At 48.9% G+C, this 22397-nt stretch overlaps 3 protein-coding genes across 7 annotated transcripts; 2 read left to right on the top strand and 1 right to left on the bottom strand.

Annotated features, from left to right (window-relative positions):
- The first annotated feature begins 274 nt into the window (after positions 1-274).
- Positions 275-5963, top strand: LOC117650728 (CYFIP-related Rac1 interactor B). Of its 4 annotated transcripts, none has more exons than XM_034394319.1 (9): positions 275-295; positions 1603-1735; positions 1824-2048; positions 2123-2259; positions 2340-2558; positions 2644-2723; positions 2802-2928; positions 3015-3085; positions 3191-5963. In XM_034394319.1, exons 2-9 carry the CDS (start codon positions 1651-1653, stop codon positions 3255-3257), a joined length of 1011 nt encoding a protein of 336 aa, XP_034250210.1. In that variant the 5' UTR covers positions 275-295; positions 1603-1650; the 3' UTR covers positions 3258-5963. The 4 variants fall into 4 exon arrangements, with proteins under 4 accessions (XP_034250210.1, XP_034250206.1, XP_034250208.1 ...); XM_034394315.1 differs by lacking the exon at positions 275-295 and adding an exon at positions 878-1004; XM_034394317.1 differs by lacking the exon at positions 275-295 and adding an exon at positions 1090-1267.
- A 2901-nt stretch (positions 5964-8864) lies between these two features.
- On the top strand, positions 8865-17262 carry LOC117650347 (sodium/calcium exchanger 2-like). The gene is made up of 12 exons (XM_034393712.1): positions 8865-9073; positions 13137-13363; positions 13519-14192; positions 14288-14578; positions 14856-14949; positions 15027-15168; positions 15258-15451; positions 15539-15683; positions 15756-15934; positions 16047-16197; positions 16279-16457; positions 16542-17262. Exons 2-12 carry the CDS (start codon positions 13142-13144, stop codon positions 16779-16781), a joined length of 2511 nt encoding a protein of 836 aa, XP_034249603.1. The 5' UTR covers positions 8865-9073; positions 13137-13141; the 3' UTR covers positions 16782-17262.
- Positions 17138-22368, bottom strand: LOC117650348 (zinc finger protein 64-like). 2 transcript variants are annotated; one of them, XM_034393713.1, is made up of 12 exons: positions 22049-22368; positions 21817-21922; positions 21587-21732; positions 21216-21516; positions 20955-21127; positions 20547-20872; positions 20319-20447; positions 19950-20198; positions 19643-19876; positions 19334-19566; positions 19120-19254; positions 17138-19034 (listed from the first exon to the last, which is right to left on the bottom strand). In XM_034393713.1, exons 2-12 carry the CDS (start codon positions 21896-21898, stop codon positions 18862-18864), a joined length of 2181 nt encoding a protein of 726 aa, XP_034249604.1. In that variant the 5' UTR covers positions 21899-21922; positions 22049-22368; the 3' UTR covers positions 17138-18861. The 2 variants fall into 2 exon arrangements, with proteins under 2 accessions (XP_034249604.1, XP_034249605.1); XM_034393714.1 differs by having other exon boundaries at positions 21817-21905.
- Between the last annotated feature and the right edge of the window lie 29 nt (positions 22369-22397).

Raw genomic sequence — 22397 nt, 5'->3', positions numbered from 1 at the left:
ACAAGCAACGAAGGTCATGGCGGGGCGGGGCGGGGGCCCTACACGCTATCCTGACAAGTGCACGGCCGTCCAAGCCTTCCCGCGGGGCGATAAGGGAAGGGGGAGGCCCCGTCCCATGTCCCATGTGCCATGTGGTCCTTATTCCGGCTCGCAGCTCGCAGCGCGCCGTCGCGTCGCCTCCGCCTCAGTGCACCGCGCGCGTCCGGGGTTCGAATACCAGCAGAGCGGAACGGCGCGTCCCCCGCGGCATCGAAGCCCGGGCCGGGGTTGCGCTTCTGACTTCTCACATTGCCGCGTAAGGACCTCGCTGACTTTGCAGCTACGGATGACTCTCACGACTTTACTGCCTAGCGGAACGGCCGGCCGATAGTCAACGCGATATTAGGTTCATTTCATATTTCTATCCTTCCTCCCTTTTTCTCTTCTCTTTCTTTTCCTCCTACTGTTCTCAGCAACCTCTCTGGAATGGGTACCCGGATGTTAAACCCTCAGTTTCCCAACGCAGTGTGCCAGCCTCGCGTATTATCACGCAGTTTTGTTACGATACAGCATGTGACTACGGAATCCATCTCGTCCGGACATTCAAACGGTTTGACAAATGTGTTTTGGAGCTAAGAATTCTTGTGATAATACGAGATAGATGTAACTAGCGTGGAGATGAGAGATCCTGCATTCCAGAGTCCATTGGGTCAATTCAATCTATTCTTTTGTGTTGCCATGAGCTCATGGTGTTGGCACTGTGTTCCGCAAAGCACGGAAATGTTGATGATTTTTATTTATGTATGAATAAAAATCGGGAGCGTCGTGGTGAATCGCGAAGACTTTTGAACCCGACCGCCAGTTCCCGCCAACCCGCTTTCCCGCCCCAAGGCGTTATTCGCAGGTCGCAGGAGCCTCTTGTCTTCTCTTACAAGGCAGTGCCTACTGCCTGTCAGTTGGCGACTGCAGACGACGTGACGACCTTTATTTTTCCCCATGGAATACGTTTTTTACTGCGTCCCGAGGTAAACGTTGTTCCGTTTCAATTAATTTTGGGTTTCTAACGTTGGTAATGTTTATAGGAATCAGTTCTAAGCTTCTGTTCCAAGTCTACCACAGACTAATAATCATGTAGCTCAGGGCTTCTTTTCAACTTTTTGAAACAGTTTTTAGATTTTCATTTTTAAAAAGATAGTTATGTTTTAAGGGAAAAAGACAGCATTCATTTCGGTTTGGAGACTTGTTTCTGAGACTCGTCTTGAATTCAGGGGAGTGCATGAAGCAGCAGGTGGGATCGGTTTTCCCATACTATGCCATACACTATGACTCACAACTTCACCAATTAACCTCAATAAGTGTTTAGGGCTTTTATTTGTTATTTTAAAATCAAACGGCTTTAGATTTGCTCCTATACTTAATTTAACCCCAACCTCCCTTAGTAGATGTTGGTTTGTACCACTTGAATTTATGCTCAAGAATCTATCTTCAATTCTAACCTGTTGTTTCACCACAACAAATGCATTCAAGTACAGAAAATATAATAGCTCGTTTTAATTTTCTTGACTCAAGATTTACATTTGCTTTCTACATAATGTCAAGCATTATGCCTGTCTTCTGTTGCAGTTGTCTCCATATTATGGACCTCTGATCTTTTCACATCATCAACCAAGAATGGGTAAACTACTAAGTCTTCTGGCACGAGATGAGTCTACTTGCTGCTCCCCTCAAAAGTACGATGTCTTCCTGGACTTTGAAAGTAAGTCTCAAATGCACGTTCCCTCTTTGTTCTTCTCTTCTTTGAGCCAAAAGCTGCCTAAACATAACGCCATTATTCTTCATCACAGATGCACAACCCACTGACAGCGAACGAGAAACATTTGAAGAAGTTCAGCGGGTGTTAAAAAACTCAGAATCAATTTTGGATGAAATTCAGTGTTACAAAGGAGCAGGAAGAGAGATTCGAGAAGCTATTGCTAATCCAACAGATGATTATCAAACTAAAGCTTGGACTGCAGTCCTTCCTCTTGTGTCAAAACTGAAGCGGTTTTATGAATTTTCTCTAGAACTTGGTGAGCATACCGTTTGCGTCTTTCACATCTTGTTCCTTCTTTCTTGTATTTTTTAAAATAATTATTTCTTGCAGAGGCTGTTGTCCCAAAAATACTGTACCAATTGTGCTCGGGTCCCATGGCACCTACACAGCACCTGGAAACCCAACAAGCACTCGTTAAACAATTTGCTGAAATTCTTGAATTTGTTCTTAAATTTGATGAGCATAAGGTTTGTAAAAGACAACTGTATCTATTGTGTTCACTTTCTTGAATCATCTTTAGTGTAATTTAATACCAAATTTTCTTTAGATGAAAACACCAGCCATTCAAAACGACTTCAGCTATTATAGACGAACATTGACCAGAGAGAGGATGTCAAGCTTGTCTAGTTTGGCCAGCAATGAAAGCATCGATGTGGATGAAAGAGAGGTGTCCAATGAGCTAGCCAACCACATGTCCCTATTTTATGCACATGCGACCCCAATGTTGAGAACTCTGAGTGAAGCTACCACAAAATTTGTTACTCAGGTAGAAATCACATTTAATGTGCTAGTCATTCTTTTCCAATTATTTTAAGTATGATAAAATTGATAAATTTTCCATGTTATTTCAGAACTCTGATATACCCATAGAAAACACAACAGAAACATTGAGTACTATGGCTAAAGTCTGTTTACGTATGCTTGAAAGCCCGTGAGTTTCTCTTTGCCAGACAAGTTTGTTATTCATGCAATAGTAGTTGTTCCCTTAACAAATTTGTGCTTTTTGCAGGAACATTATTTCACAGTTCCAGAGGGAGGAAACACAGCTATTTGTTTTGCGAGTTATGGTTGGCCTGGTCATTCTCTATGACCATGTGCACCCGAATGGAGCCTTTGTGAAAGCAGCAAATGTTGATGTACGCCTAATCAGACTTGAGTACTAACAAATAATTTTATTCTTGCAATCGATCATGTATTTAACATACTTTTGTTTGACCCATAGGTAAAGGGTTGTGTCAGATATCTTAAAGACCAACCTGCTGCTAGATCTGAAGGTCTTCTGAATGCCTTGAGGTATGTCTTTATTCAGTGTGTGTTTTTTATGTTTTTTTTTTTTGTTTTATTTTGCTTTGATGTTATTGTGGTTCCCCGTAATGGTAATTTTATTTTACATTCTAGGTACACCACCAAACATCTGAATGAAGAAGGCACACCAAAGAACATAAAGAACCTTCTAGCAGTGTGAGAAAAGTTAAATTTATTTGAATCATTCACAAAGCATTTCATTTATTTCAAAATGAGCTTGCATACACTTGCTCATGTCAAAACAAGCTCTTCTTGCATTTGAAAACTCCACAACTCACCTATTCAGCAATGTTCTCTTTCTGTATTAGCACTTAGACAGATTTGGTAATCCCGGTAATCCATTACACTTGTTTGAGGTTTTCTTTTTGTCAAACTCAGGTACTTGGGTCAAAGTTTAAGTAACGTGAGGAAGTTAAGACCTTCCTCTCCTAAGATCCATTTCATGTTGATTGGCAGCTGTGCCAATTTTAAAGAATATTTATAGCTTTAATTATGAGTGAGTTATTTGAGAGTTTTATTCATTAATATAGATGCAGATTTGGGGATATATCCTCATTTCTCTATGTGATCTTAATTCTTACCTGGTTGTGAAGTATTTGTATTATTGCCTCAAATTAGAAAAGAGGAAAAGTGTTCATTTTTTTATAATGTGTGGACTGTAGGGATTGTTTGTTCAGGATTAGGTAATACATAGTTACCACTTGACAAAAGAGCAAATAGTTCATGACAAATTTACTAGTAGAATTTATTTTTTTGTTTTATCTTTTAATTTGTTTGTAATCAACAGAAAGTTCAAATGCATGAGAATTTCCAAACAGTAAGGATAGTTTGTGTAAAAGCAGTACGAAGGACAAATGGAAAGGCACAATGTAAGCAGCATGAGCGTCAGGAACAAACAATATTTTCCATAAGATAAACCTAGTCGGATGAATTCTACTTAATTCTCAAGAGTTGCTTGTATGTCCAATAATATCTCACTTCTCAACAATTTCTCTTTTTATGGCACTTTGACTCACTTGAACTGTGAGCAGGCTTCTATTAACTTTCTCTCTGCATAATTATGTAACCTATTAACTAGTCCTGGAAGCTTGCCTACCCCTGTAAGTATTTTTATAATGTATTATTTGAAGTCTGGCATAAACAAATAATGCGCACAAATATTGAAATATGTACCGTATTAACAATGTACTGTCATGAACTTAGTTTTGGTTGTTAAGCTTGTGCTTTCTGAAATTTTTCAGCTCATTATTTGTGGTCCAAAATTTTACAAACTACTGTACTTGAAACCATTCCGCCATCCCTTTATGGTTCAATCCTCTGCTCAAACATAAACATGAGACTTGTTTTTTTTTGTTTTGTTTTTTGGTTGAGTGTACAGTATGGTGTACAAGCTAATGTATTTGTTTTGGGGCGTGGAAATTTCATTCCAAATATCTAATCATTATACCTTATTGTATACCCTTGAAAGTGCCTAACAGGTACTTTTTTTTCTAAAGTCTGGTTTTGTTTAGAAATGTTAAAATTTATCTACTGTCCAGCAAGACCAATTTTACCTGTGTTTAATTCACTGCTAAATGTGTAATCTTCATGTATTCGACATTGCATTTCTATTAACATTGTCAGCAGCCCCTAGTAAAAAAATATGTCTTCACCTGGTTGTTTTTGTCTGTCTCCTATACTTAATGTGTCTTGATAGTTTGGTATCCAGTTTTATGAAAGGCTCACTCAGGGCTGATTCAGAATTTGTAATATCTACCAAATTAGTGGTGACATACGATCACTGATTATTTTTGCCGTGTTTGTTTGAACGATTGGTGTGTTTTTTGTGTTAATTCTGAATTTTGCTTGAAAAGTATTTCAATCTAATATAAAATACACTAATATCATTACCCTAATGACTTAGTTGAGCATTGCATCTGGGCATCTGGCAAAAGTTTGTGATGAAGACTTTGACTGTTTGCTTTGTGATGCTTAATTATGTAATACAGATTTTAGTCAAAGTTGGTTTTGTCAACATGTATCCATGACCAATTTAACATGATAGATGTTGGTTTTCAGTGGGTCTACAATTATCTTTATATAGCAATATGTTAATTGTTCAAACTAGAGATGTGAGGACATGTTAGATGTCTAAAAGTGTATGTTGATTTTTTTTAAAGACTGCAATTTCATGTGTCACATCTCTAGTTTAAAATAATTTATCACCAGTTTTATTATAGTTCTATTGATAGTTAAATTACCACACCACAACTAATGTTTTGTTGGATTGTTGGTTATGCTTAAACAATTGAATTTGTGCATTTACACTTGATTCTTCTCTCTGGTCTTGTCTGGCTTTATTACATCATTCCAGGAGTAGTTTGTTAAGCATGCCTCTTATTCCTACTCATGTAACATGTCCTCAGATTTTTATCCTAACTTGTTAACAAAAAAACATTATGTGTTCAGTATTTTGAGTATCTACTTCCATTTTTTCTGCCTGTGTATAAATTGACAGAACATCTATTTGTGATTTGTACAATTGATCATTGATCAACATTGTTGTAAGTCTGACTAAATCTAAGCTTTACTCAAAATTTAGGTAAAGACAATTAAAAATTTGTGGGGAAAGATGAGGTGCTAAGCTTGTGGGGCTTCCGCAGTGCACATAAATCCAGCATTGTATATTTTTTAGCATGTGAAAGATGAGCAGGCCTAGTCCTGATTCTCGGTGTGAGCTCTTCCAAGGATGGAATGTTGAGTTTGAATTTACTAAGAAAATCTATGTTAGAGACTATATCTTTTAATTTGACAAAGCACTACACAATGATGTCGTTAACAGGCTTCCAGATACAAATTGTCAAAATAAATCTACTTATCAAATACACTTTACCTTTGTCATTTCTTCATTAAATATTTAAACCGCTTTCCTGCACCAATCGCTTGGATTTCACCCCATTTCCTCCCTTGTTTCCGAGCATTAATCAGCTCTGAATCAAAAGGGAGGAAGTAACGAGGCTTTCCCAGGGAAGTCCGCCGCAGCGTGTCTCTTCCCTTCCGGTGCGAGTGTGGTCGTGTGGTCCGAGCGTCTGGTCCCCAAACAGTCCGCTCCGTTTAGTTCTAATTGCTAATTGCTCTCCACGCGCTACGCGCAGCGCGTGTTTGGGACCGTCATCTGGCCATCGAGCGCACAATGCCACTTCCACTTCCTCTGGCGGACGGTGGCGGTGCGGTGCGGCCACAGCGTGGCGAGCATGGCGACACCGCGGGGACAGTGCAGGTAGCAGGAAGGGGTTCCCGCGCTGGCGGTGCAGGCCCCGCGGATGGTCGCGGTCCCGGCGAGTCCCCGCGGGGGCGTGCTCCCGGAAGCGACAAATGAAGGGAAGGGACCAGGCCGACCAGGTGCCGTCAAGCATGGGCTGCAGCGCCGCAGCGCGCACGTTCCCTCGCGTTTCGACCGTTTCGGTTCGGACTGCAAAGCGTTTCCTGTCGACCGGCCCGGCTATCACCGCCGAAATCGCACATCGCACGCAACGCGCCCGAGCGCAGCCGCGTGGTCGGCCACAGGATGGCACGGCACTTGTCGAATCTGCAGAAATTTCATTCCCCTGTGGGCTATGCCGGCTACACACAAATACGCTATCCTATGTGAAGCAAATGCCCAGCCCTAAGAGGGGCAACCCTCATGGGCAGCCCATATCGGCAAACCAAGCGCCTGCAGGCAGGCAACTCTAGACGCAGGCGTTGTCTCTGAGAACGCCTGCAGATAGGCAACCCCACAGGCAGGTAATGTATCTCAGAGCGCCTGCAGGTAGGCAACGCCATGGACGGGCGCTGCCCTGGAGACCCTGGAGTGCCCTGGAGCCGCGCTGGGCAGCGCTGTGGATAATGGAAGGGAGAAGGGAAAGCGTGAACAAAGGCAGAGTGGAGCCATCATGACGGAAAGCGGAAACGGAGCGGGCTGCTGCAGTTTGTAGCGCCTAGCGCCGCCGCGCCACAGCGCGCCTCGCCCGGCCGGCCCGGCCCGGCCTCGCCGCCGCGACGTGTCATGTCGCCGCTTCGCCGCCAACCCGGGGGACTGTCGGGACTGTCGGGAACGGCTCGGAGCAGAAACAACAGCAGGCTCATTCCGAACGGCGTTCCATCGCTCCGTCTGCGTCGCACTCATGGAGCGTTCCGTGGGGGCGCGAGGCGCGCGAGAGACGGAGCGACCTGCAGAAGCCTTGGCAGCAGCCGCCCGCGGCGCGGCGCGGCGCGGGGACAAAGCGGAGCGCGGCGCGAGCGCCCTTTGTCCGGGAACAGGATTCCGCGAAAGGGGAGTCGCAAGTCGCACCAGCGCACCAGTCGCACGACCAGGACCTGGCCCTGGCCTGAGATGGTGGTGGACCGGGGCGCCAAAACGGCCTCCGGTTGGATGTCGGACACTGCTGGCGCGAGCGCGCTGCCGCCGCTGCCCTGGGGGGACTGTACTCGGTACTCGCCTCCCCGTCCCCTCTCCCTCCTCCCCGCAGGGTACCGTATGACTGCACTCGCCTGCACTCGGTACCCGCGCGCATGCTCCGCGCTCTCCAGCGGCACCCGCGGCACGGCCTGGAGCCTGGAGCTGGAGGCGTGCATTCTCTCCAACAAAATCTGTGTATACACCAACATGATACCAACAAACACACGCCGCGACGCCGGCTGAGACAGCGTCGTGCAGCAGCTCTTGTAGTGGCTGGATTTTAGTGAAACAAACATTCCCTCTTCCGTTTCGCCCTGATGCAGCTCTGCTTCGTGGGTATAGGCTGGGCTCGGCATCTTCCCACATCTTGGGCGCGGTTGCGTTGCCGTGCGAGCGCAGTACTATCAAGACCATACGAGAGGATTGCCCGTGTGTTGCACTTTGTGGCACTTTGTGGCACTTTGTTGCAGCGCGCGGCCGAGCGATTCGGAAGAGTCGTATCAGCGCCCTGTCTCTGTCGCACTAGTGGGACACTCCGTGCAGCAGGTGCGAGAGAGACAGAGCGGCGAAACACGACTTCTCTGAGTCTCACGGCAGGTGGAATGCACGGCCGATGGCGGAGCCGATGCAGGGAACCGGCCGCAGCAGCAGCACTTGGAGCGCGATCGCCGGAGTCCGGGGACCGGGGACCATCATCGGGGACCCGTTTCCTCCGGCAGGGACTCGGGGGACGGGGACGCCGGCCGGGCCGGGCCGGGGCCGGGGCGACGACACTGCCAGGGGGGCGGCAGGCACGGCAACCGTGTCGCCCCGTCGGCCCCGTCGGCCCCTCGTCGCGACATTGTCTGCCGTGCCCGCGCGGCGCACTGTGCTGTCACACACGTCGCGGCGCACAACAAGCGCGCCGCGTTACAGCTCGCCTCGCCCCGCCTCGCCTCGCCTCGCCAGCGCTCCTTCGGGATGCGAGAGCAGCAGGCAGAGGCAGAAGGTGGTGTTCCCGCTAGCCAGCGCAGCCAGCGTCCCGAAGGAGAAAGGCCGGGCCATCGGATGGAAGCGATCGGGAAGGGAAGGCGGAGGGGGCGGAGGGAGATGGAGAGGGGGCGTCCCCGCTTCATGCCTTTGTTATTGTTGTTGTTGGCGTCTCTGTCGCTCCGCCGGCGCGCCGCGTCTGTCCTCGTCGCACCGATGCACTCACTCGGTGCAGGCCGGGCCTGGCCGGGCCGCTGCCCCGCCCCCTCCTCCCGCCGCTCGGCCCCACCGGCCCCACGGCGTCGCGTTGTGGTGCCGGTGCCGCGGCCGGCGACCGCGCCGCGCGGCGCCGCGCACCACCGCGTCAGTACGGCGGGAGACTCCAACGCGCAGCGACGACGCCCGACGCGCTGCCGGCTGCTGGTGTGTGGCGTCTGCGGCGGTGCGGTGCGTGCCTTTGCCTTTGCCCGTTGGAGTGGCTGCGTGCGAGTCGCTGCGAGCCGCCTGCGGAGGTCGCCGTGTTTGTGTTGGAGTTGAGGATTACGACGTGACAGCTCAGAGCCGCTGACGCCGCGTAGACACGACAGGTGAGCGTCCACAGTGCGTTCGGAGCCCCACGCGGATCACTAGTAGTCCCCCAGTCGCTTCCGCTGGGCGCTGCGGCTTGAAGGTTCGAAGCGTCGCGGGGCAAAGCGGTCTGCTTCGGCGGGGTCAGGGTGGCCTTCCCCGGGGCGCTTTGGCATCCACTTGGAGGGCCGAGTCGAGTCGGGGCCGGGCGGTGCCGGTGCTGCCGTGCTGCCGGTGCCACTTGTTGGGCAGCAGGAGCTGCGACGGCGGCGCCGCACTGCCGCTCCCTCTCCCCCTCCTCGCCCACACGGCGGCCCGCCCGGCCCGGCGTCCCGGTCCCGATGGCCCGAGCCACGGAGTCCAGTGCCCTCTGCCCTGACCCTTCCCGCACCGGCCGGTCCATGTCTGGGCCCGCGTCGCGTCGCGCTGGGCGTGGGGCGTGGGGCGTGGGCCTGCGGGCCGACTCCGAACAGCGTGCTGCGTGCTTTCGGGGCGCTCTGTCTCTGTCCCTCCCGTACTCGAGGGGCGGCCCTGTAAGGGGTGCGAGAGAGACAAAGCACTGCCAGCCTGCAGGCTATAGCATCAGCATCCCGTCACTTCATCGACGTCCGACTTGAAGGAATAACCAACAATGCGGCTGCCGTACCACCCCCAGTAATTAGTCACTTAGTGCACTGGGGCCGGGGCTTGCTTGGGCTTGGGGCTCGCCGTGCCGTGGGTGTTCCGTCCACTCCGGCGGACGCTGACGCCGTGCCCGGCCGCCCCCCGGCCGCCCCGCGGCATTCCTGGCCGCCGTAACGACACGCGTGTAATAGGCTGACCCGACGAGTCCGTCGAGTCCGTCTTCGTGCTGGACGGGCCGGACGGGGCGCCGCGGGTACTACACGAGTACCTCGAGTACACGGCCACGTGTGTCATTAGGGCTCGCTGCCCTGCGCACCGCGTCTGCGTAATCACATCACGGCGGGGCGGGGCGGGGCGGGCTTGCTCCGTGGTAATGAATACCCCGCGCATCCTGAATGGCCGCGGGAGACTCTTGAACTGCGCTGTCGTGAATGGCAACGTTCGGCGCCGCCGCCGGGCACCTCGGCAACGGCAACCCGCATGACGCGGCCGGTGTCGAGCTCGTGTGACTGTGACCGCCGCCGACAGGACGCGGTGGTCGTCGGAGCGAATCACTTATCTGTTGAATGGGCGCGGCCCGGGCCCCGGCCCCGTGCCACGGCCAACGCCACGGCCAACGCCACGGCCAACGCCACGGCCAACGCCACGGCCAACGCCACGGCCAACGCCACGGCCAACGCCACGGCCAACGCCACGGCCAACGCCACGGCCAACGCCACGGCCAACGCCACGGCCAACGCCACGGCCAACGCCACGGCCAACGCCACGGCCACTCCATCCTCGACCTGCTTGGCAGCCTCGGCACGTTGTCGTAGGTGTGTGTACCCGTTCCGTGCGCTCGACGGGGGGCCACGCGCCCCACCTGTTGATTGGTCTTCCCGTGAGTGTTCTCGTTTCTTGTTGTGATCCAAGGACTCCAAGGCCTTGGTCGTCTTTGTTGGCCTCGGCCCTTACATCGCTTTGGTCATGCCGGCCGGCAGCCTGTCATCCCGAGAGTGCGTCCACGTCTAACCATCGTCCGTCCCGGGCCGTCCCGGGCCGTCCCCGGGCCCTGGACAAGGCCGGCCGAAGGGGAGAGCTGGAAGGGAAGGCCTTTTTCTAGCTGAGTCAAGCACCGGAGGCCGGGGGCCGGCCGGACAGCGCGTCGTGGTGAGAACCCGACAATAGGCAAGCGGGAGGAAAAAAGAAAAAGGAAGAAAATTGAAAATGGAGATTGTCCTGTCTTTTTATACCTTTGTTCCGTCCTTGAGTAGAACAAAGAAGGTGGGCAGTCTGATTCGAAACTGGAGCTCGACACCGTGCCACGCCACGAGACGCCCAGCCCCTAGCTTGAGCCAAAGTTGTGTCCTGGGCCGCGTGAAAATGTCTTGCCCACCTTGCGGGGCGCACTTCATGAAGTACTATGAGGTCGGGTTGAGAAGTACACGATGAAGCATGGACGCTGGCTCTACCGAAATTGTTTGGGATGACTGTACCATTCCGCAGCGCTGCTCCCATTTCCTCAGCCGTTTTACAGTTGTTCTGGAGGGCGGGGGGGGGGGGGGGGGCGTCGCGGTCGGGGAGCTGCTGCGCTGGTTGCACCGTACGCATCGGCGTCCGCCGGCCCTGCCGGCCCCGCCCCCTTGCTTCGCCCCGCTCCGCCCCGCTCCGGCGCGCGGTGCAGCGCGGTGCAGCGCGGTGCAGCGCATGCAGATGGTGTGGGAAAACACTGGGCTGGGTGATATCCCTCCGCGCCCTCCGCCTCGCCAGGCCCTGCCTTGACGATAACAGCGAGGAGGGCGGCGGCAAGGCGCCGACCGCCACTTTGCTGCGCTGCTACGAGCTGGACGTGCTGGATGGGAATGCACCGCACCGGATTCCTCTCCTTGTTAGACTTCACGCTGCGGACTGATTCCGAGAGTCGTTTTCGTCGCTCTGCCTCTCTCTCACTCACAGGGCGTCCCGTGTGGGTGCGAGAGAGACAGAGCGACGAAAACGACTCTCGGAATGAGTCTGCTGCTGGTGGCGCCGCGTCGCCGAGTCCTGTCTGTCCTGGCGAGGCAGAGCCTTTTTCGGCTTTTTGCCGGCCTTTTCCGCGAGTCGGGCCGCAAAACTGATTCCGCACGGCGTTTCGTCGCTCCATCTCTCTCGCGCTCACACGGCTCGCACCAATGAGAGCGAGAGAGAAAGCGAATTTCGGAGTGAGCCTGCTGGTCGGTACACCGCACACGTGCGTGCCGCGTCGCCGCGTCGGACGGGGAAGGCAGCAAGCTCATTCCGAGCACCACTCGCGTCACTGTTTCTCTCGCACTCGTGGGGCTTTCCGTTAAAGTGCGAGAGAGACGGAGCGACAGGATTTCGTTTCCAAAGCAGACGGGTTCCCTTTCTTTGGACAAGTCGCACAACATCGCTGCGCTGTGCGATGAGAGGGACGCGTTGAGGGACGAGAGGCGCCAGCAGGGAGGCTGCGGGGCCTGGGCCAAGGCCTGGGCCTGCTTGGAGGAGGTGGCGACGGACTTGTGCTCGAGTCCGTGGCGAAGCCAAGTCTAGCTCCACTGAGTGGCCGGGCGAGCGTCGGGGGGGTGCTGCATGCTGCGCTGGAGAGCAGGGCTCGCCGTGCATCATGCCGCGCCATGCCGCGCCATGCCTACGCTGAAAAGCCCTTCCCGACCCTTCCCGACCCGTCCCGACCCGTCCCGACCCGTCCCGCCTGCTCGCCATGACAATCACGATCACGATCCGGAGCAGCACGACCAGGCCCTGCCGTGGGATGATGCCGATGTCGATGTCGTCTCGCAGCGCTCGGCCCTTACCTCCGCAATCTGGCCGTGGAAGTGAGGCGGGCAGCCGTCGTCCTGCATGCGGTGCTTCATGAGCTGCAGACGGCAGTGCGCGCTGTAAACTCGACCGCAGAGAGCAGAGACTCCCCCGGCGCGGCCGCGGCAGTCTTCTTGGAATGTTTACGAGTGTGGGCCGCCACCGCGCCACCGCGCCCATCCCATAGGCTGGCGGCCCGCATCGGTGACGTCACCGTGACCTCACCGTCGGCCAGACCGTCTCGCCGGAGTCATCTGGGCTGGCAGCGATAGGGAGACGGTTCAGCCCGCCGTCCTGCCGCCAACAGGAACATGATACCGACCGACATAAAGCCCTTCGCCGACGCACTTGATGCCAAGTAGACTTGCATTCACACCCGAGTCGAGTCGGCGCGTCCCGAAGTCTCGGCCAAACAAACAGTCCACGCATCGCCGAGTCGGCGCCGGCGCGCGCTAGCTATAGCTATAGCGTAATCTTGGCGGTGCGTCACCGGGCGTCCGGCTAGCCCCGCAGTCCCCGCGGGCTCCGCCCCCGCAGGCCGGCTAGCGCTCCACCTCGCCCGAATCGGCCTCTAGTTTACTCTACGTATTTGCGACGCGTCCTCCTCTGCCTGGATAACCTACCACCGCCCATGTTACTCCATGTTGTTGTTCTTGTCCGCAGCGGCCATGGTCACGAACGCGTCGTCGGCGCAGTGCCACGACGGGCTGCTGCTGCCCTTCCTCGACGAGACGGGATGGCGCTGGGAGGTGCGCGGCGTGCTCTACCTGCTGGCCCTGCTGTACCTGTTCCTGGGCGTGGCCATCGTCACCGACATCTTCATGGCCGCCATCGAGAGCATCACTAGCAAGACGCGCAAGGTGTTCATGGCCAAGGAGCGCGCCAAGAAGGTGAGTGGAGGCAGCCCGGATGGCGCCTTCGCTGCAGTCTGGTTCCGAACAGTGCCTCTCGCGTCCCCAGGGGCCCCAACAGAAAAGAGGACTGTTCGGAATGGGCCCGGCGTGGCTGCTTTGGCGGCGCGTTGACGGCCTGCTTCTGGTTGCAGAACGGCAGCTACAGCTCGGTGGGCGGCGTGGTGGCGGGGCTGCGGGAGGACGAGCCCGAGGTGATCGAGGTGCGCGTGTGGAACGACACGGTGGCCAACCTCACCCTGATGGCGCTGGGCACGTCGGCGCCCGAGATCCTGCTCGCCACCGTGGAGATCATCGGCAACGGCTTCAAGGCGGGCGAGCTGGGCCCCGGCACCATCGTGGGCTCGGCCGCCTTCAACCTGCTCGTCATCACGGCCATCTGCATGCTGGGCGTGGGCGCCGAGACGCGGCGCGTGGCGCGCATCAAGGTGTTCGTGGTGACGTCGCTCTTCGGCTTCCTGGCCTACGTGTGGCTGCTGGTGGTGCTCAAGCTGGTGTCGCCCAACGAGGTGGAGCTGTGGGAGGCCGTGGTCACGTTCCTGCTGTTCCCCGTGCTCACGGTGGTGGCGTACAGCGCGGACCGCGGCTGGTGCGGCTTCGGCCGGCAGCGCGGCAACAAGCGCCAGCTGGAGCTGGGCCCCATACAGCCCGCCGACGGCAAGGACGGCGAGACGGAGAAGATGGTGCGGGAGCGCAACCTGCTGAGCGACGGCAAGCTGGACAAGGACAGCCTCGTCGCCTTCGTCCGCGAGGTCAAGAAGTTCCCCGGGCTCACCAACGAGGACGCCGCCCTGCTGGCCGCCGCCAAGTAAGTGGAGGGATGAAAGGAGGGGAGGGGGCGTTCCCCTCCCCAGCCCTTTGCGCCACCGTCCGGCTCCGACACCGCCTTGTCTTTGCCCGCAGGGTGAACGACGCCCACCCGCACTCCAAGATGTGGTACCGCATCGGCGCGGTGCGCGGCATCTCCGGGTCCCGCCGGCTGCAGCCCCAGCTCTCGGGGCGCCTCCGCGAGGTGTACTCGGCCCTCAACGAGCACCCCAAGGCGCCCAACATCGGGGAGGTGCACGTGCCGGACTCCGCGACCAACGCCATCGTCGAGTTCCACGCCGCCACCGTGGCCGTCCGCGAGAGCATCGGCAAGTTCCACGTGAACGTCTGGCGTCACGGCAACCTGGAGGGTACCGTCAAGGTCAAGTAAGTCCAGCGTTTAAGTTGTTTTCACGTTTATTGATTTAACTTCAGCTGTTTGAAGCTAGCGCCCGTCAAGCGGCGGGTGGGCAACGCCGCGGCACACGCGCGTTATGCGGGCTAGCCTACCTCAGAGTTCACAGGCGCTCCACTGCCTCCGAGCGCCTGCTGAGCGACGGGTAGGCAATGCCGCATCACACGTACGTTTTGCGGGCCAGCCTACCCCAGAGTTGACAGGCGCGCTGCAGTGAAATTGTCAACTTACTTTTATTATTCTCTTCAGAGTTGAATCTATTGACGGATCGGCGGAAGTGGGCAAGGACTATGTAGCTGTGAATGAAACTCTCATTTTCGAACCCAATGAGTTGGACAAACAGGTATGATTTGTTTGCAGTGTTACTTATGTCTCACTTGGTTGTCAATGAACTGACAGGTTTTGTCTCTACTTGCCTAGGTGACGATTGAAATTCTAGATGATAACCAATGGGAACCAACTGAAGAATTCTTCCTCAAGCTGAGTATTTTGGACAGCGAAAACAGCAAAGTTGAGCTTGGGAAAATTTCCATAATGGAAGTTACAATTCTTGATGATGATGGTGAGGCCCATGCAATCATTAAGAGATTCATCATCCCCTGACGCATCTTGCTTTCTGCTTATTTTTAATAAGTTCGTTGGTATTTGCAGAACCGGGCATTTTGTCGTTTGAAAAGCGAGGTATGCTGGTGAAAGAGAGCTCTGGATTTGTCAGGGTGTCAGTCGTCAGACGTCGAGGTGCATCGGGCGAAGTTGCCATTAAGTGGAGAACCATCGACCGTTCAGCGATCAGTGGTAGAGACTTCAAAGGTGGATCTGGAGAGTTGGTTTTCAAACACTATGAAGTATGTAAACATTTCCAAAGAATGGCAGCTTACACTAAGTTCGCAGGACATATGGTTCACAAATACTTGTATTGTACATTATTGTAGGTGCAACAAGATATTGAAGTTCCTATAATAGATGATATGGAACCTGAAAAAGATGAACATTTTGAGATTGAATTGTTTGAGCCTTCTGGTGGAGCCAAGCTTGGCAACATTAATCGGATTGCTATCACAATTACAAATGATGATGGTAGGGCTTGCAACAAAGTTTCTTATTGCATTGTGCTGTATCTATTTTTATTTCATCATTTCTTTTCAACAGCTTTTAATACAGTGGTAGACCACTTAATGGTTTTAACAAAGACAAACATTGATGCTATCAGAGTGTACCGCAGTACCTGGTCACAGCAAATTAAAGATGCTTTGACTGTTAACGGAGGAGATGTGGAAAATGCTAGCAATGCGGACTATTTACTTCACTTCTTGTCATTTGGCTGGAAGGTAGTCGAAATTGTTGCAATTCTATTTAAGTGACTTTTTGGTTCCATGGTATCTCACAAGAAAGAAATTCTGGCCCGTTTGTCTTAAGATTCCACATTTATTTGTTTTTCAGGCCATTTTTTCCCTGATCCCTCCTCCAACAATGTGTGGTGGGTGGTTGTGTTTCTTCGTGTCCCTCTTTGGCATTGGTGTAATGACAGCAGTAATTGGAGATGTAGCGGCTATCTTTGGGTGTCTTGTGGGACTTCCCAACACTGTGACAGGTAAGACCACCTGACAAATGATCATATCTTAGTCTCTCTCAATTACAATGCCTAAAATTTACCGAAATATTTTTTTTTCAGCAATCACCCTTGTTGCAGTAGGCACTTCTCTCCCAGATACATTTGCAAGCTTGACAGCAGCACGTCAGGAACGATATGCAGACAGTGCTATTGGAAACATTAATGGAAGCAATTCCGTCAACGTGTTTTTAGGTCTGGGGCTGCCATGGCTGCTTGCAACAATTTATCATCAAGCCCAGGCATGTCATCAATGCAATCCAATTTTCAAAACATGCAATTTTATGCACTTTTATTTTATTGAGAAATTTATTTAAATTTTTCAGGGCACCAAGTTTACAGTGCAAGCAGGTGCATTGGGCTTTAGTGTTTTGGTTTTTGCCATTGTAGCAGTTCTGGCCATTGGGACATTGGTACTCCGCAGATATGTCAAGTTCTTTGGACAAGCAGAACTTGGTGGCCCAGCATTTCCTCGAATTGGTTCAGCAATTCTTCTTTTGCTGCTGTGGGTTTTGTACATCACCATGTCAATTCTACAAGTATTTGATGTGATAGGCGAGTTTTAATTTTCCAAAAGGAACAGATTTGTTTTTATTTTTCTGAACTTTTTTTTTAAATGTAAAAATTTACTCTTTAAGCACATATTGAGCTATACATGCTATGTAATTTTTCTTTTACCTGTTTGTTATTAATTTAAAATTATGATCTCTTTAAGATTAATTTTATTATTATTTATTATAAGGGCTAGTGACGCAGAAGCAGACATAAATATCAACCTAGGGACTGTTTCTTTATACTGTCAAACTTCTTTTGATGGTGAGAAGCAACAAAATGGTATTATTTTTGCACTTAGGTTCTGTTCCTGGCTTACTGTGCCATGAACTGGCTGAGCAATTAGTATGACAAAGTATTCATGCGAATGTTGTTACAAATATTGATTTATTTATAGGTACATATATATTTGAGACCATGACATTAAATATTAAGGCTGCATGCAATGTCCAAACAGTATTATATGACATTCTACTAAAACTCTTTTTAAATCAATAACTTCTACTTCTACTTGCCTACCAGTTTATTCCCCACACTGAAACACACCTTAAAAAAAAAATTAAATCAAATCCTTGCATTAGTCACACCATGTGAAGGATCATGCTCAATACAAATAAATTGTACTAAAAAGATCATTCTTGCAAAACAATGCTAATATTTTGTACAGTTCAAGTGTGTCTAGTGTTTCAAGACAATTTTTACGAAGGAAAGCTTTTTGTACATCACACCATAGAATATTAATCAAACATGGATTTTAGATAGCAATGGACAAGGTCAAAACCATAAGGAGCAGAGAGGACCCTCATAGATGCCCGTCTGGTTGCAGTCTTAAATAACCTATCATACAATTTCTCCATTCTGTATACAGTTGATAAAAGGTGGGAAACTTTTTAAGTATAAGTAGTGACTTCTTACTCCTATTAGAAATCCATCAAGAGACTTTATAGACCTAACGTTACTCTCTCAAACATGCGAATCCACAAATGAACAAAATGTGAATAGCACAAACATTTGGCACATCCACTAGTTCTACAATGATTGTACGATCTTGCACAGCAGTATAAACACATACCATGGCCTTAGTCATCACAGCACTTTTCTTCACAGCACAAATGTGCAATCACAGAAAATGCATTAAGGTCTTCTGGCCTTAACATTGTAGTAAAATTCATACTTAACATATTTGTCACTGTCATAGACAAGAGGCACAGAGACAGAATTAAAATAGAAAATATGTCTACAGACACTTCTTTCTAAGATCACTGAACCCTTCTAAAGGTGGGTACTCTCTGTTCACAGCAACCAAACATGCAATGTTGCCCTACACTGGCAAAGGACTGTGTATATTCAAATGTCTTACATGCATTAAAATCACTTAATAATTAAAACATTACATATTCAGTCTCCACATCACTAAATCAATTGAATCTACAAGGAAAAAACACATTCTTTCCTTTTCTCTGATTAAGTTAAATAAATTAAAACCTCCAGACAGAAACTTACAGCAGCTACACTTGGTGTATAGTACATTTAGGTCCTAATGTGTAGTGAACAGACTACCTCTGCCTCTACCGTCCAGTCTGACCTCTAGACAGAGGTTAACAATTCTATCCGGGCTAAGGGGCAAAGGTCTGCTCTTCAGCTTACTATGGACCAAAATTAAATCTATCATAAACCGGGTTTGACCACAGAGTATGCACCACAAAGTTATCTTCAACCAGTTCCTTTGGCAGATGCGTCATGTAGCACTTGACTAAGTTACAACATAGTAAATGACTCACATACTTAGTAAGCACAGAGACAAAAGATAGCAAAACGCCAAGCCATATGCACCACATCTAGCAGGAACTACAGAACTGATTTAACTTTTTGTGCTGATGTTGGTTACTAGATGATAACTAACGGACTATCACAAATCAATTCTGTACAGGGTCTCATTATCAAAACAATAACAGTAAAAACAAAAAAAGCCACAGAAATTGGTAACAAATAACTACTAATTGAGAAACAGAAGCAGGGAAAAAAAACAACTTTATAAGTAGATGATTAATAATAAGAAAAAAATTACTATTTGTTTAAAAGAAAAGTTCTAAGTTAAGACTCTATTAAAGCCAGATCAGATGGTTCAGCAGGGATAGTAATTCCACCAGTATCAATGCAAATATCATCATCAGTGCCTTTAAGGAAGAAAGAGTGTGAAGATTCATCATCCTCCACTATAGGGTCTTCATGAGAGGGTATTTTTATGGTGATTGATTGAGTTGTTCCTGAAATAATGGAAGGATTTTTATAGATTTTATCATACTGTTTCATTTCAAATAACTTTTTTCTGTGCAAAATGAGCACAATTACCATCAGCAGATGTCCGAGAATCAGTTATGTTGGCAGGAGGCAATCTACGGCCAGGTTCTTGCAGAAATGTACCCAGATATCGATAAACAAGGTGTGCTGCAGCCACGTTTCCAGGAAAGTACTCTACTTCCTCATCTAAGTTGAAAAAGAAAATACAGACATTATAGAATATATTGATGAAGAAACACAACTGTTGATAAAAGTGTTTTTGTACCATTATTAGAAACATCTTCTTTAGGAGCAATTAAGCCTTTCTGATGGTCTGCAACATGCTGAACATAGGCATCCTGACTGACAGTCTGGAATGTACATGAAGAGCAGGAAAAGAAACCTGACTCTCCAGGATGACGATTCCTCAAATGAGCTTTGTAACTGTTGCTTTGAATTGCAGAATAAGAGCAATAAGGACACTTGTACGCTCGCTGACCCGTATGTCGCATCATATGCCTGCCCGAAGGAACATATACTTAAGACAAGAAAAACCAGGCGGACTAAACTTACACGTAAAGTATAGATTTTTTACCTTCTGAGGGAATTGTGATCTCCTGTACGGTATTCACACTGAGTGCAAGCATGAGGTTTCTCCCCAGTATGCTGACGCAAATGTAGTGCCAGCATAGCTTTACAAGCAGAAGAATGTCCGCAAACCGAACATACATAGGGTTTCAATTTACTGTGGACTGCTTGTATGTGCCTTTTCAAGCCTTTAGCATTAGAATAAGTCTTCCCACAATGAGGGCACTGTTGTTCCATGTACCTGCACGTTTCAAAAGCATTTTAAAAATGTTGTTAGTTAATAATCATTTCAATGACCCCAAAATGAAACTTACCAACGAGGATTCACATCTTTGACATTTTTGTCCCCATGAACACTTGTAGAATGATTTCGAAGCTGCGCTGCTTGCTTATAGCTCTTGGGACACAATTTACAGCGGAATGGTCTCAGATCGCCATGAGTGCGCATGTGAATTTCTAGCTTCATTGGAGTGGCAGCTTTGTAGGTTTGACATACTGGACAGGTTAGGAGATCAACATCTACCTTATGAACACGCCACAAATGTGCAGAACACAGGCGCCACCTAAAAACGAGAATAAACTTGGTATTGAATGATGCTAAAAGTCAATTATAACATAAACATTGCATAAAATTACACTACACTGTTTGAATGTTAATTTCTCAATAATTAATATCGTCTCACCTGTTGAATTTTTCATCACAGTGAATGCAATGAAATTCTTTCAGAGCTTTGTTTTTAGAGTGGCAGGAAATGTGAGTTTGAAGTGATTTTTCATTAGAAAACTTTGACAGACAGGAATGGAAAGAGCACCTAGGAATTAAGAAGAATTATTGATCATTTACTTAGTCACGAAAGCTGCTTTTTACAACATTCAGGAAAAATAAAAAGGATTTGAAAATATTTTCTTACTTTATTTTCCTTGTCCTCAGTTTTACTTTCTGTGCCTCTTCCTTTGGGGAACTTCCCAATTTGTTTTCTGTTGTTGTAGGCAACTTTTCTGGTTCCTTATTTGAATTATCATCAAAAACCTGTTGGGTAGAATTTTCTGCAACAGCTGATGCATTTGGCAGTTCAACAGCTTGCCATGTCATTTGAATGCCTCCATCATCCGTGAGCGTCATTATAGGAATATTGCCAGGTGCAGCTACATTGGTGAGAGATGGGGTCAGCTCAGGGACACGACCGATATCAGTCTTTGGTTGAGATTTTCCACTGCCTGACACAAACTTGTGTTCCTGGAAAAGTTAAGGATAAACATATTAATGAATATGTAATTCATTTGTACACTTGAAGTAAAATACATAGATATAAACTCGCCTGAATCATGTGTAGTTTGCAGAGCTCTATGCTTTCGAATGCCCCTTGGCACTGGACGCACAAGAAGAGGAGCTGTTCAGTTTCATTTTCTTGCTCATCTTCACAGATGCTTTGAGTATCAGCGGCCACACTTTGTGCGAGCCGTTCAAATTCTTCATTTACTGGAATGCTGCCTGTGTAAATTTGAAAAAAGATTAAAAATTATGTTGTTGATTTAAAAAAAAAAAAAAAATTATTCAGGCAAAGGTTTATTGAACTTACCCGGTGGAGAGAAAAAAGTATTGGTGGGCTCCGAGACATTAAGGTGCACTTTGGTGAAATGATTTACAATAGATATCTTCTCTGGAGCTGTAAATAGACAAGCTCTGCACTTGAAAAGAGTTACTTGTTCAACGCATTCATCTTCTACTTGGAAGATGCCAAAACCAGTTCCTGTTGAGCTGTTTGGAAGCCCATCAATTAGACCCACATTAAGTTGGGGCTCTTCCTCTTCATCTTGCATAATTCCACCATTACCAATCAGATCTGTTTCCTCAGGAGCTGCCAGGATTAGGTTTGCACACTAAGACCAGAAAAGAAAATTATTGATGAGTCAACACATATATTAAATTTGCAACAATGTTATGCATTACCTGGTCAGAAAATATATTTGACATAACAAATTGAGTTTCATCCTGTTCCCCTGCATCAGAGAGCTCCCCACCAAATCCACCACCTAGTGTTGTTTGTAACTCGTCAGATAGGGACTCCTCTTTCAAGCCACACATATACACTGTTCCTGGAAAAGTATCATTCAAATAAATAAAAAATATACATTAAAAATTTAATTAATATGTACAACACTATGGCTGCTATTGCATACCTGACTTGTCAACATACGCCACTCTACCATCAGGCAATGGTAACAGGGAAACACCCTCCAAATCTTTTATATCAATTTCCATTTTGAAGCTGTAGAGAGACAGAACCTAATATTTAGAAGTTAAGAGAAACACAGAACAAATTAAATTACATTGAAAATGCGAATGGGACAACAAAGCAAGTGGGAACATTATTATACAAAATGAGGATCAACACGCAGAATTTAAGCTTACCAATTTTAATTTTTCAAATTGATCATGACATCCCGCTGGGACAATTTTGAAAAAAGAAGAGTTCTTGGTTGGGTTTGTTTAACGTTCTTCTTTTTAAAATTCATAACCTCAAGTAAGAGCAATCTTGATGAAGATGCCTCTCTCTGGAGGAAGCTTTCATACTACAATATTAATACGGGACGCATCGGCCCACTATTTTACCGACCTCATGTTGGACGAGAAAGGGTGACCGAAAGAGTCGAAAAGGGCCAAAATTACATTGTTTGGAAGAAAGTCTAACCTCCAACCACAATAAACGACAACGACCTGCTTGTGCTGTGCAGTCGACACACGACTGTTGGCAGTTGCT

Source organism: Thrips palmi, unplaced genomic scaffold (genome assembly GCF_012932325.1).
Source record: "Thrips palmi isolate BJ-2018 unplaced genomic scaffold, TpBJ-2018v1 HiC_scaffold_5, whole genome shotgun sequence".
NCBI classification, from domain to species: domain Eukaryota; kingdom Metazoa; phylum Arthropoda; class Insecta; order Thysanoptera; family Thripidae; genus Thrips; species Thrips palmi.
The sequence above is the reverse complement of the archived record's forward strand: the minus strand, read 5'-3'. Positions and strand labels throughout refer to the sequence as shown.

What these genes read in the sequence shown, in the direction of transcription:
- LOC117650728 (XM_034394317.1), top strand. An exon ending in TGAATTTTCTCTAGAACTTG is followed by an intron (nt 2,049 to 2,122) that starts GTGAGCATACCG and finishes TATTTCTTGCAG; the next exon opens with AGGCTGTTGTCCCAAAAATA. An exon ending in GGTCTTCTGAATGCCTTGAG is followed by an intron (nt 3,086 to 3,190) that starts GTATGTCTTTAT and finishes TTTACATTCTAG; the next exon opens with GTACACCACCAAACATCTGA.
- LOC117650347 (XM_034393712.1), top strand. Translation starts at nt 13,142, where the DNA reads ATGGTCACGAACGCGTCGTCGGCGCAGTGCCACGACGGGCTGCTGCTG. An exon ending in TACAATTCTTGATGATGATG is followed by an intron (nt 15,169 to 15,257) that starts GTGAGGCCCATG and finishes TGGTATTTGCAG; the next exon opens with AACCGGGCATTTTGTCGTTT. An exon ending in CAATTTATCATCAAGCCCAG is followed by an intron (nt 16,458 to 16,541) that starts GCATGTCATCAA and finishes TAAATTTTTCAG; the next exon opens with GGCACCAAGTTTACAGTGCA.
- LOC117650348 (XM_034393713.1), bottom strand. Translation starts at nt 21,898, where the DNA reads ATGGAAATTGATATAAAAGATTTGGAGGGTGTTTCCCTGTTACCATTG. An exon ending in GGCGTATGTTGACAAGTCAG is followed by an intron (nt 21,733 to 21,816) that starts GTATGCAATAGC and finishes ATACTTTTCCAG; the next exon opens with GAACAGTGTATATGTGTGGC. An exon ending in GATCACAATTCCCTCAGAAG is followed by an intron (nt 19,567 to 19,642) that starts GTAAAAAATCTA and finishes TCCTTCGGGCAG; the next exon opens with GCATATGATGCGACATACGG.